Source organism: Oryctolagus cuniculus, chromosome 1 (genome assembly GCF_964237555.1).
Source record: "Oryctolagus cuniculus chromosome 1, mOryCun1.1, whole genome shotgun sequence".
Lineage (NCBI taxonomy): Eukaryota > Metazoa > Chordata > Mammalia > Lagomorpha > Leporidae > Oryctolagus > Oryctolagus cuniculus.
In genome coordinates, this window is record NC_091432.1 from 198,518,471 (window position 1) to 198,531,438 (window position 12,968).

Sequence of the window (12,968 nt, forward strand, 5' to 3'; positions counted from 1 at the left end):
CACTTGTGTGAGGGACCTGGATTATCTCCAAGAGCAGGGAGTAGCCTAGTTTCTCCGTAGAAAAGGCTAATTGTTGGATTGATCTGGGATTGGAGTCAGAGGGCTAAGAAGTAAGAAAGTTGAAGGTCATGGATGGCCGTGGTATCACTAAAGTTAGGTCCAAAAGGACAGACAGGGGTTGAGAACTGGGCCAAACCAGAACAGTACTGGCCTGGATGTCTCAGTGAGACTTGTGTACAGGTACAGAGACCGAGGGTGCGAGAGTCCTCCAGCCTCCTGGAGGGTTCAGCCTTTAGTGTTTGCTGGGAGCTTGCTTAAGGACCTGTCACATCAATCCTTGCTTGCAGGCCTGATTAAAGCTGTTAACACTGCTGTGGACCTGATTGTGGCCCACTTTGGCACAAGCCGGGATCCTGGGGTAAAGGTAAGCAAGAATGTGGAGGACTGAGCTCTGCCCTGCAGACCCCTGCCCTCCGTGTGCCACCACCTCCCCCTGCTCCAGAGCGGGATTCTGAGGGGTGGGGGTGGCAGGAGCGAGCCATGCAGGCCGACAAAGGAAGGGCCAAGGTCGTCTCCAGATGACTCCCTGCCACTCCCGACTGCATCTGCAGGCAAAGCTGGGAAACAGTTCTGTGAGCCCCAACGTGGGCCACCTGGTTCTGAAGTACTTGTGCCCCGCTGTCCGGGCCGTGCTGGAGGACGGGCTCAAGTCCTTTGTACTAGACGTCATCATCGGGCAACGCAAGAACATGCCGTGGAGCGTGGTTGAGGCTTCCACGCAGCTCGGTAAGTGCCCAGCGGAGAGATAAGGACCTTGGGCTCAATTGAGGGTTCCAGACATCGGCTGCGTGACCTCCGACCCTGGCTTCCTCCTAGGCCCATCCACCAAGGTTCTGCACGGCCTCTACAACAAAGTCAGCCAGTTCCCAGAGCTCACCAGTCACACCATGCGCTTTAACGCCTTCATCCTCGGCCTGCTCAAGTAAGTGTAGGGCAGCAAGACCTCCTGAACAACCAGCCCTCCACCCAGGCCCTGCCTCCTGAGGAACCAGCTCCCTGTACTGAGGCAGAAGGGGGAGGTCCGCGAGTCTGCGGCCAGGGCGCAAGCTTCCCCCGGCCAGAGCACCCCAGTGGCTCACTGCTTTCCCAGGGACCCACAACCCCAGCACTGATCCCTACATGGTCTTCAGCTGCTCTTACAAAAACATAGCCTGTTTTTGGAAATTAATTGGATTTCTCAATCTCCTGAGAACCCTGATCCTCTCCATTCCAGCCCTGCTTCTAAATCCAGCCTCAATACCCAGTGCACCTTGGGATGCACGTTGTAGTGTGATTCTCCCTCAAGTATGGCCCGGGTGACGAACTGTCACCCTCGATCCTGAGCTGCCTGCACTCTCATTCTGTACCCTGCTTTTCCGGGTCATGTAAGCTGACTCCTCTCTTGGAGGAGGTGATTAGCTTGTGAACCACACACTCACTCCCTCTGCACATCCCCCTGGTGTCCTGGGACAACAGCGTGAAAAATGAACCAGGCAGCACCTCTGCCATAAAAGGGGATGCCCACCCAGCCTGCCTCCCTGTGTCTGAGCCCCGGTATCTGCCTCCTTGGTACCTTATTTTCTGGCCGTATCCACACAAGACTCAGCTTTCTTTGCCTATCTCCCTACAGCATCCGGTCCCTGGAGTTCTGGTTTAATCACCTCTATAACCACGAAGGTAATGCCCAGAACCCTGCTTTGTCTCACAGTCTCAAACCAGGCCAGTCCCCAGAGGCGCAGCGTACGGGGCAGAGTGGCTGTCCCTAGGAACCGGAGGTGGGGAAGGGAACCAGAAGGGAGCCACACGGGCGTCCATCCTCAGAGCTTTGCGTTTCTCCCCGAGTCCTCCCAGCTTCCGCTTGAGTTAGAGCCTTGGAGTGGGCAGAATAGTCCGGAAAGCTGGAAGCCTGGCTAGGGGAGCCCCCACACCTCTTGCCCCGTCTCAGGGTGGGGGGTCTGCACCCTGCACAGCCACAGGAGACAGCGTGGATGTGGAACACAGTTCATTGCATAGCACCCAAAGTGCCACTTGGGCCAGGCTCTGCTCCTCTGTGTGACGCAAGCCCCCGCTCTCCCCCGCAGATATCATCCAGACGCACTACCAGCCCTGGGGCTTCCTGAGCGCGGCGCACACCGTGTGCCCCGGCCTCTTTGAGGAGCTGCTGCTGCTGCTCCAGCCCCTGGCCCTGCTGCCCTTCAGCCTTGACTTGCTGTTCCAGCACCGGCTGCTGCAAAGCGGGCAGCAGCAGCGGCAGCACAAGGAACTGCTGCGAGTGTCCCAGGACCTGCTGCTGTCCGCACACTCCACACTGCAGCTGGCCCGCGCCCGGGGCCAGGAGGGCCCTGGAGACATGGACAGAGCAGCGCATGGGGAGCGAGTGAAGGGTGTGGGGGCCCCAGAAGGTGGAGAAGAGGAAGAGGAAGCAGAAGAGGTGGCAGAGACGGCAGAGGGCTCGGGCCATGGCAGGTGGGCCCGAAGCGGTCAGGCTGGCTGGTGGTACCAGCTCATGCAGAGCTCCCAAGTCTATATCGATGGCTCCACTGAGGGTTCTAGGTTCCCTCGGGGTAGCAGCAATAGCAGCAGTGAGAAAAAGAAAGTGGGGGGAGCCGGGGGGCCTCCCCAGGCTCCACCCCCACGCGAGGGAGTAGTGGAAGGGGCTGAGGCCTGCCCTGCCCCCGAAGAGGCCCTTGGCCGGGAGAGGGGCTGGCCCTTCTGGATGGGGAGCCCCCCCGACTCCGTGCTGGCTGAGCTGAGGCGCAGTCGAGAAAGGGAGGCGCCTTCGGCCCCACCAGCAGAAAATGAGGAAGGGGCCTCGGAGCCTTCACCTGGTGGCATCAAGTGGGGACATCTCTTTGGTTCCCGAAAAGCCCAGCGGGAGGCCCGGCCCACAAACAGGTGAGAGTCCACATGTGGTAGGGGTGGAGGGAGCGGGGTGCCTGAGCTGGGCCTGGACAGAGCCAGAGCCCAGCTGCTCTCCCCTAGGCTACCTTCAGACTGGCTGAGCCTGGACAAGTCCATGTTCCAGCTAGTGGCACAGACCGTGGGTGCCCGCCGGGAGCCAGAGCCCAAGGACACCGTGCAGGAGCCACACTCTCCAGCCCTGCCCTCTAAGCCCCCATGGTGAGCCCAGGGTCAGGGAGGGGTCAGGGGGCCAGGATTGGCTTTGGATGGGTTTCTCTGACCAACATGTTTTGTTTCCCAGTGAGGTGCAGGCACTGTGCCACCATCTGGCCACAGGCCCTGGACAGCTGAGCTTCCACAAGGGAGATATCCTACGGGTGCTGGGGCCAGCCGGTGGAGACTGGCTACGCTGCAGCCGCGGCCCTGACACTGGCCTCGTACCTCTGGCCTACGTGACGTTGACCCCAACTCCAAGTCCAACCCCCGGAAACAGCCAAAACTGAGGCCCTGTGCATGCTGGTGGCCTCAGGGTCCCTCATAACCCCTGGCTCAGAGCCTGAGAGCCCCCCCCAAGCCCTGTGGCTTGGCTACAGAGTAGACTGAGAGCTGGGGGCCACATATCCCTGCGCTGGCACCTGCTCCCCGTGGTCAGTATTAATTACTCCCCTGTAACTGTCCCAGTGACCTCGTTCCAGACCTCCATCCAGGAAAGGAGGGAGGGGACGCAGCGCTGGGCTGCCAGGGTTTCCCCAGCCCATCTGGGCCAACCCTGCTGTTTATGTAGACAAAGCAGGTCTGAGGAAGGTGTCCCAGAGGGCCACTGGCAGGGTGCCCGAGGCCAGGTGATGATAAGGATGGTGAACAGTATTGGGGCCAGATCCCTCAGCCCCCCCAGCTGTAAATAGGCTGTGCCCAGTGCCTGGCGGTCGGAGAGGGAAGAGGAGCCCAGGCCTCTGTTTATGTATTTATTTATTTATTTATTACACCTATTAATAAAAAAGGTGCTCAGCCTTCAAACCATTCTCTTTGTGGTCCCTCCCCCCGAGCCCCCGTCTCCCGTCCTTCCAAAAGGACGGCTGGGGTAGCATGAGAAGGGAAGGGAGACCCTGAGGTCCAGCTCCCTCAGCCAGGAGCTGCTTCTGGACGGTGCTGTAGCCCAGAGCATCGTGGGTGAGATGCCCAACTGTGTGACCAAACTGGAACTTAGACCCTGTGTGACCAGAAGAGCCTGTCAGGTGTGGCCAATGGCAAGGAAGAGCTGTCTCCATCTTTCCCAGCTCTCTGACCCCCCGAACTGCGCTCCAAAACCTGGCCCTGACTCCCACTGCCAGCTGCCTCAGTTCCTTTACTGCCTGATGATAAAGCTAAGCCACGTGATCTGAGGTCCCCCGTATGTTCTTTCCAACCCCCCAAACCACCCCGCCCAGCCCAACACAAATATTCCAGCTCCCAAGGCTTCCCTCTGCGGCTGTGCTCACCCGGCCCGTCGCCCCCATCGTGCGGTAAGAGACCCTGGTTCTCAGAGGGTCCTGGGGAGCTGGCCGGGAGGCTTAGGGTCCTTCTGGGCTCTGCCCCTTGAGTACTTCTGCCCAAATTCCTGCAGTGCCTGGTTGGTGAGCACAGGAAAGCTGGAGCCGAAGAGGAAGCGGGCACGGGGCACGTAGCCAGTGAAGCCTGGGGGATGGGGACACTGAGTGGAGACCCCAGGAGCCTGCCCTTGGTTGGGGTCATAGTCACTGCCCACCTTCTCTCACCTGACATGAAGAACTTCTGAGGGTCTCTGTCATCCATGGAGTAGGGGGAAGCCTGAGAGACGTTAATAGAAGAAAAGTAGAGTCAACAGTTCCTCCGCCCAAAGTCCCCAGGGCTGTAGAGGTGGCAGTCCAGCCCCAGCCCGCCCCCACAGCCACACCCTCCAGGGCCACCCCTGGGTTTGGACACAAGGATGAGGCTCCCCGTCCAGCCCAGTCCCGCTTTCCCCACCAGCCTTCTTGGTCTTACTTGTTCCACTTCCTGCTCCGGCTCTGGTTCCTTCCTTGCCTCCTGCTCCAGTGTTGGCTCCTGCTCTTTCTCCGTACCTTTTGCGCCCCTGGCCCCCTGTGGCAGCTCTGGGCCCCCTTGCCCCCCGTTCCACCGAGTGAAATCATTCAGAGCCTCGGCCCAGACCCGGCTGCAATTCTTGGCAAAGATGAACTGCGCCTGGGGTACAAAACCTGGGCGGGCAGGGGCCAGAAAGGTCTGTTAGTATTGACGACATGTTTCGGGGTGGGGGGCACCTGGCCATACCTGTGCACAAACCTGTGTACCCCGGGACCATGCTGGAGCTGAGCCGTCCGTGCCCACGCCTAGGCGGCAGGCTTCCCGTGGGAACCTCAGGAGATCTTGGAGGCCGAATGGGAGGCAGAAGCGAGCGATGGGCAGGGGGCCAGGCTAGACCAGGAGGGCCTTGCAGCAGCTGACCAGTCACCTGCCCATAGGTCTGGCCCATGCTGAACCGAAGCAGCGGGCAGTGTCCGGTGTACCTGCAGCACACAGCCCCACCTGTCGCCGCTGCAGGTCCCCTGCAGAGGAAGCTGCACTCTTAAAGCCCTGATCTGGAATCCACTGTGTGCGAGTGTACTTTTAGAAGTTCATGGAAAAATGAAAATGTAAGTTTATTTTGCTGCAAAAAAAAAAAAAAAAGCTGCCGTGCATTCTACACATTTTTCCTGAACTTGCTGAAGCCCCCTCGCAGCAACTGGAGCCGGCATTTCTGAGTTCTCTGCTTGGGCTTTTGATCCTCCCTTGCACTGTTCCCTTGTTCCCATGGAGAAGGTAACAGGAAGCTGGGAGGCAGACCCAGCCAGCACCCGGCCCTTGCTTTTCCTTCCCATCCAACGGCACAACTCCCCTGGCCTTGGGCCTCCCAAACCAACATATCTGCTGGGCCCCAGGGGCTAGGTGTGCAACCCCTGTGTCCCCGTGGAAGCAAGCGGGAGAGTGCGCTGGGTGGAGGTCTTACCCCGGGATGTAACGAGGATTCTGAGGGTGGAGCCCTGGTATGAAGGTGCTGGTGCCGGCCATAGCCTTGGGAACCCAGGCAGGTCCTTTTGCTGGCCTTGGGGAGGCTCTGGGCGATGTGTCCGGTGTCCAGGGCTGTGCGGCCAGAGGGGGGCGGGGGCGGGGCCGGGGCCGGGGAGGGGCGGGGGGAGGGGCCAAGGCGGCCCAGTGGAGAGCCCTTGGACTCGCAGGGTGTCCGCCCCAGGACCGGCGCCGTGGGCCCCAGGGCAGAGGGGAGCCGTGAGGAGTGCACGCTGCCCAGTCCAAGGCTGAGGCCCTGGGCGGGAGGCTCCCGCTCTGGGGCTGGTGGGTCTTTCAGCGCAGCCTCCTCTGAGCAGCCGCTGCGGGCATACGGACAGTGCGAGCCCTGGGAGTGTCCCTCACGGGTTGGGGGGGGGGGGGGACGGAGGCTGAGGGGAGAGGACAACGGGGACAGCAACATCAAGTTCACTCACAGCGAGAGGTGTGATACCTCCTGGCGCCGGCATCCTACATTTCGCGGCGCCTTCTGCCACGCACGGTGTGGGGAGCGGGAAAGCTGGGGTCCCCAGGCCTTCGGGCAAGTCTGGGGCCCCTGCCCTCATTTATAAAATGCACACGGATCGCTCTCCCTGTGCCTGTGGTGGGGCCCAAATTCATGTATGCAAATATGTGGTGTAACCATGAGGACCGTAGCCAGCATGGCGCCACAGGGAAGGCATTGGCAGTCACAGGTTGAGGCGCTGGTGGTCCTGAGTGGGTGACTTCTTGGGGCAGGCAACTTAACTTTTGAAACCTAGCTGACCAAGGTACCGTGAGGCAGGAGTTAGCTAGGGTGTGTGAAAGAACCTGCACCTGCACACGGCGACCAAGCCCTAACTCCCAGCCTTCTTGTCTGTCACTCCCAGTTTGTAGCACGTGGGCCACAGCAAGTGGTAATAAACCCAGCGGATAGGAGTGTTCTCGTGTGGAAGTTCGGACCCCAGGGTGAAGTTTTAGACAATGAAACTAGAGGGAGAGTGAGACTTTATTAAGAAAATAATTCATGGGGCCAGCACAGTGGCATGGCCAGGTAAAGCCACTGCCTGCAGTGCTGGCATCCATGTGGATGCTGGTTCGAGTCCCAGCTGCTTCACTTCCAATCCAGCTCTCTGCTGTGGCCTGGGAAAGCAGTGGAGGATGGCCCAAGTGCCTGGGCTCCTGCACCCGCATGGGACCTGGAGGAAGCTGGCTTTGGATTGGCACAACTCCAACTGGGGCATGAACCAGCAGATGGAAGACCTCGCTTTCTCTCTCTCTCTCTCTCTCTCTCTGCCTCTCCTCTCTCTGTGTAACTAAAGTAAATAAATAGAAAGAAAGAAAGAAAGAAAGAAAGAAAGAAAGAAAGAAAGAAAGAAAGAAAGAAAAGAATTCAGATTCTAAGAAAATGAACAGGCCAGAAAGACAGGATCTCGGAGAGCGGGAGGAACAGGATTAGAACTCAGCCCTGGTGAAGCCCACCTGCCTGAGACAGAACGTCTGCCTCTCCCCACCCCCAGCCCAAGTCCTGGCTGTGCCAACCACACATGGCCCTGGCGTCTCAGGGCAGTTGAGCGGCAGCGCTGTGCCCAAGGGGTGCATTTCACACTCTCACGGTTCTGCCAAGGACGGCCTCAGTGTGTGTCACCTTGAGTGGAAGCTTAGGGGACCTGGCTCATGGCTGAGGAAACGCTGCAGGGAGGGTGGGCGCTGAGGGGCCGCCCGGAAGGGTGTGGCTGTCAGCGTTAGCAGGCGCCTCCTGCAGCAGACACCGGTACCCTGCCCCCATCCCCCTGCTTCGCCAGAAGCCCGAGGGAGGCTTGGGGAGCGAGCCCCACGACGGGTCTTGGTTCATCTGGTCCCGTCATCGCGGTCTCCTTCCCCTTGCCAGTGTCTGGCTGGACAGGAGCTGCTGGCGCTCAGGACAGTTAGGAGGGAAGTCTGCTGGGAAAAGCTGAGGTGATCTCAAGAAGAGATGTGTTGCACGCTGGGGCCAGTGAGAGAGAGGCCCAGGAGCAAGGATGTGTGCCTGGCCCTGCGTGGCCTGTGGACGGCGTGTGGGAAGCTCACCAGCCTGCACGTGCCGAGGCTGGAGGTGAAGCAGAAAGGCCTGGGCCTCAGAGAGCAACGTAAGCCCTGGGCGAGCCGGCCCTTTTACGTGACATAGTAAATGTCTTCATGGTTAAGATCACTTCAAGTTTGCTTTCACTTAAATGCAAAGGCATCACAACCTAAAAAAAAAGAAAAAAAAAAAAAAACCTGATTCAAATTCTAACTTCACTGAATACATGGACCTTGACCAAAGTCATCAAGCTTCAGTTTCTCATCTGTAAGGTGGGATAGCTAATGTCAATACCCCTGAGCAGGAGATAGACAGATGAGACGGTGCACTCTAGCATCCGTCCCAGTCTGCTTATGGTAACAGCTGACTACATGGGAATCCAAAGTGCTCTGTAGGAATAGGAAAAAGGAAAAGAGAGAGAGCAGAGAAATGAGTGAGAAGGTGAAAAACAGAAAGGTTAGAATTTGAAGTTAGGGTGTAGTTTAGCACACAGGAACTAGGGTAAATTCAGCGGCTGTTAGAATCAGGGGTGGCTGGCGCCGCGGCTCACTAGGCTAATCCTCCTCCTGCGGCGCAGGCACCCCGGGTTCTAGTCCTGGTCGGGGCACTGGATTCTGTCCCAGTTGCCCCTCTTCCAGTCCAGCTCTCTGCTGTAGCCTGGGAGGGCAGTGGAGGATGGCCGAAGTGCTTGGGCCCTGCACCCGCACGGGAGACCAGGAGAGGCACCTGGCTCCTGGCTTCAGATTGGCGCAGCATGCCATAGCACGCCATAGCACGCCGTAGCGGCCATTTGGGGGGTGAACCAATGGAAGAAAGACCTTTCTCTAACTCTGCTTGTCAAAAAAAAAAAAAAGAAGAAGAAGAAAAAAAAGAATCAGGGTGAGTTAGGTACAGGCTAGGAAGCAGGTGAAGATTCGTCTCAGACTCATGTTTTGTGAAGCAGCAGCCTGCACCAGTTGGTGGAGCAGCCTGTCCTATCAGTTTTCATCTGTCTGGGGGCAGGCGCCTAGCCTGGCAGTGGAGATGCCAGCTAAGATACCCGTGTCCCGCATTCGACTACCTGGCTCTCGCATGCCTGGCTCTCGCGCCCGATGCCAGCTTTCTGTGAATGCAGTCCCTGGGAGGCAACAGTGTTGGCTCAAGGAATTGGGCTCCTGCCACCCATGTGGGAAACCCAGATTGAGTTCCTGACTTCAGGCTTTGACACACCCGACCCTACCCGTGGCTGTTGTGGTCGTCTGGGGAGTGAACCAGCAGATGGGAGCTCACTCTCTGTCTCTGCCTCCAAAAACCAAAGTAGTTCCGAATTCCCGGAGAGTGCACTAACCTGGGCAAAGGGTGGACGTGCTAGGTGAGGGAGCCGCACCTGCTCAGTGCTTCTGTGGCTTTGGCCAGGGGATACTCGTGATACGCCAACAACTTGCTCCCGGAGGGAGACGCCACACCCAGTGGCCAGGGTTGGATGTGACCGTGAAGAGAAAATGTTTAACTGGAGATTACACAGTCTACAAGACGAAGGTCCAGCCAGGAAAGCCGCAACAGTGCCCTGCCCTCTCCACCGCCTGCTGGGTCTCTAGGATGACGGTCTACAACTGTATTACTCTGCCTGTGTCCTACCAGGAATGGCTGAATTCATACAGATTCCAGTCCAGTCACTTGATTGTAAATCAGTCCTGGGCAAGCATAAATCCCCCCTATCAGAAAGAGAAGTTTGAAGAAATGAAAAATCGGGCAGCGCATTTGGCCTACTGGCCGGGGCACCTGCGTCCCGTATCTGAGTGCCTGTGGTCAAGCCCGAGCTTCACCCCAGACTCTGGCATCCTGCTAACGTGTCTCCTGGGAGGCAGTAAGTGATGGCTTTTTGTTTTTTAAGATTTATTTATTTATTTATTTATTTGAAAGTCAGAGTTACAGAGAGAGAGGGCAGAGAGCTTCCATCCGCTGGTTCATTCCCCAAAAAGCCTCAATGGCTGGAGCTGTTCCAGGAGCCAGGAGCTTCCTCTGTGTGTCCCACAGGGGTTGCAGAGGCCCAAACCCTGGGCCATTCTCTGCTGCTCTCCCAGGTGCACTAGCAGGGAGCTGGATCGGAAGCAGAGCGGCCAGGACTCAAACTGGCACCTACGTGGGATGCTGGCACTGCAGACAGCAACTTGACACACCACAGCACCAGCCCCAGGTGATGGCTTAAGTAACTGGGTTCCTGCCAGCCACACGGGAGGCCTGGACTGAGTGGTTTCCAGCTTCGGTGCAGCCCAGCCCTGGCTGAGGGTAAACCAGTAGATGGAAGCTTTCCCTCTCTCCCCCTCTCAAATAAATAAAAAGTTTCTAAAAGAAAGAAAAACACCTTGAGACTTTAGAAAAAGTTTCTCAGGATACCACCAAAATTGAAACAAGAAGTGAAAAGAATAAACCACAAAAGATTACATATAATATAAAACCTTATTTGTGGCCGGCGCTGCGGCTCAATAGGCTAATCCTCCGCCTAGCGGCGCCGGCACACCGGGTTCTAGTCCCGGTCGGGGCGCCGGATTCTGTCCCGGTTGCCCCTCTTCCAGGCCAGCCCTCTGCTGTGGCCAGGGAGTGCAGTGGAGGATGGCCCAGGTGCTTGGGCCCTGCACCCCATGGGAGACCAGGAAAAGCACCTGGCTCCTGGCTCCTGCCATCGGATCAGCGCGGTGCGCCGGCCGCAGCGCGCCGGCCGCGGCGGCCATTGGAGGGTGAACCAACGGCAAAGGAAGACCTTTCTCTCTGTCTCTCTCTCTCACTGTCCACTCTGCCTGTCAAAAAAAAAAATAAATAAAAAAAATAAAAAAAAATAAAAAATAAAACCTTATTTGTTTTAAAATATAGAGAGAGATATAACAACTACATAAAAAGGAAATCAAGGGATTGATAAACATGGTGTGAGACAAAATGGATGGGAAGGAAAAACTACCGATCAGATATGCACTAGGGTCAGCGTCGCAGTTTTCCTTTGGATGGTGTTTTCATAAGTGCTTACTATTAGACATTATAATAAAGAAATAAAGCATTCACCAGTGACGAGGCAGTGTTATTAATCCAAAGATTATGATAACCCAAATCTATGCATCTGAGGTCTGAGGAGCTGGAAATTACTGGAAATAGTGGTGTCTGGCTAAATCAAAGAACTAGCACAGGCCGGCGCCGTGGCTCACTAGGCTAATCGTCCGCCTTGTGGCGCTGGCACACCGGGTTCTAGTCCCGGTCGGGGCGCCGGATTCTGTCCCGGTTGCCCCTCTTCCAGGCCAGCCCTCTGCTGTGGCCCAAGAAGGCAGTGGAGGATGGCCCAAGTGCTTGGGCCCTGCACCCCACAGAAGACCAGGAAAAGCACCTGGCTCCTGCCTTCGGATCAGCGCGGTGTGCCGGCAGCAGTGCGCCAGCCGTGGCGGCCATTGGAGGGTGAACCAATAGCAAAAGGAAGACCTTTCTCTCTCTCTCTCACTGTCCACTCTGCCTGTCAAAAAAAAAAAAAAAAAAAAAAAAAAAAACAACTAGCACAGGCTCTACTACAGCCTTCGAACATTCTCCAAACTCTCCAGGATCAACATCCATCTATTCAGCCTGTTAACTTCCTAAACATCTCTGCTGGGCAGTACAGACCAATAGACGAGGGACAGGCATTTGGCCTAGTGGGTAAGACACCTGCAACCCGCACCTGAGGGGCCCACTTCCAGCTCCTGACCCCGGCATTCCTGCTGCGTGGCAAGTGATTGGGTTCCGGCTGCCCACGTGGGAGACCTGGACAGAGTTTCCAGCTCCGAGCTCTGCTGCCTGCCTCCACTGCCGTTGTGGTCACTTGGGAAGTGAACCAGAGGATGGAAACTCTGCCATGGGTCTGTGTCTCTCTGCCTCTCAGTTGTAAACAGGGGAATGAATAGAAAAGACATGACATCTGAACTCGATGATTTTACCAATTTAAAGACAAGAGAGGTACAAAGACAAAATAAATGCCATGATGCAGACTTAAACAACTGACCCCAGAATAGCAGAGATGAATGACACTTTTCTCACAAACACAATAAACCTGTAAATTAAAATTAGGTTAAATAGGGCCCAGCGCTGTGGCTTAGCAGGTTAAGCTGATGCCTGCAGTGCCAGCATCCCATATGGGCACCAGTTTGAGTCCTGGCTGCTCCGCTTCTGATCCAGCTCCCTGCTGATGCACCTGGGGAAGCAGTGGAAGTCTCTTCTCCCTCATAATTTTGGTGTGCAGGTGCTTCTGCACCATTTCTTTCTTCTTTTTTTTTTTTTTTTACTTTTTTTTTTTTTTTTCACAGGCAGAGTGGACAGTGAGAGAGAGAGAGAGACAGAGAGAAAGGTCTTCTTTTGCCGTTGGTTCACCCTCCAATGGCCGCTGCTGCCGGCGCGCTGCGGCCGGCGCACTGCGCTGATCCGAAGGCAGGAGCCAGGTGCTTCTCCTGGTCTCCCATGGGGTGCAGGGCCCAAGCACTTGGGCCATCCTCCACTGTACTCCCGGGCCACAGCAGAGAGCTGGCCTGGAAGAGGGGCAACCGGGACAGAATCCGGAGCCCAAACCAGGACTAGAACCCGGTGTGCCGGCGCCGCTAGGTGGAGGATTAGCCTAGTGAGCCGCGGCACCGGATCTTCTTTCTTCTTTATTAAGATTTTTTTAAAAAAGATTTTATTTATTTGGGGGCCAGCGCTGTGGTGCAGTGGGTGAAGCCACCGCTTGCAGTGCCAGCATCCCATCTGTGCATCAGGTCTAGTCCTGGCTGTTCCTCTTCTGATCCAGCTCTCTGCTGTGGCCTGGGAAAGCAGCAGAGGATGGCCCAAGTCCTTGGGCCCCTGCATCCACATGAGAAACCACGAAAAAGCTCCTGGCTCCTGGCTTCGGATCAGCCCAGCTCTCACCATTGCAGCCATCTGGGGAGTGAACCAAGGATGGAAG

At 56.8% G+C, this 12,968-nt stretch overlaps 2 protein-coding genes across 14 annotated transcripts in view; one reads left to right on the forward strand and one right to left on the reverse strand.

Annotated features, from left to right (window-relative positions):
* RUSC2 (RUN and SH3 domain containing 2) overlaps positions 1–12,968 on the forward strand; it is a 76,706-nt gene that overhangs the window by 57,167 nt on the left and 6,571 nt on the right. For 10 of the 13 annotated variants that reach the window (XM_051844099.2, XM_051844084.2, XM_070053949.1 and 7 more), the window contains 7 exons: positions 348–424; positions 612–786; positions 877–982; positions 1,670–1,716; positions 2,121–2,934; positions 3,022–3,159; positions 3,242–3,957. In XM_051844099.2, coding sequence (XP_051700059.1) covers positions 348–424; positions 612–786; positions 877–982; positions 1,670–1,716; positions 2,121–2,934; positions 3,022–3,159; positions 3,242–3,443 — 1,559 coding nt within the window. In that variant the 3' untranslated portion in view covers positions 3,444–3,957. Of the gene's footprint in view, positions 1–347; positions 425–611; positions 787–876; positions 983–1,669; positions 1,717–2,120; positions 2,935–3,021; positions 3,160–3,241; positions 3,958–5,417; positions 5,589–12,968 lie in introns of those variants that run through there. The other 3 variants (XR_011380830.1, XM_070053958.1, XM_051844093.2) reach the window with 3 other exon arrangements.
* CIMIP2B (ciliary microtubule inner protein 2B) lies at positions 3,893–6,083 on the reverse strand. Its single transcript, XM_017339759.3, is given in 7 exon segments — positions 3,893–4,150; positions 4,419–4,465; positions 4,467–4,614; positions 4,695–4,746; positions 4,942–5,153; positions 5,239–5,462; positions 5,942–6,083. Coding segments are annotated over 7 exon segments (966 nt in total). The 5' UTR covers positions 6,004–6,083; the 3' UTR covers positions 3,893–3,929.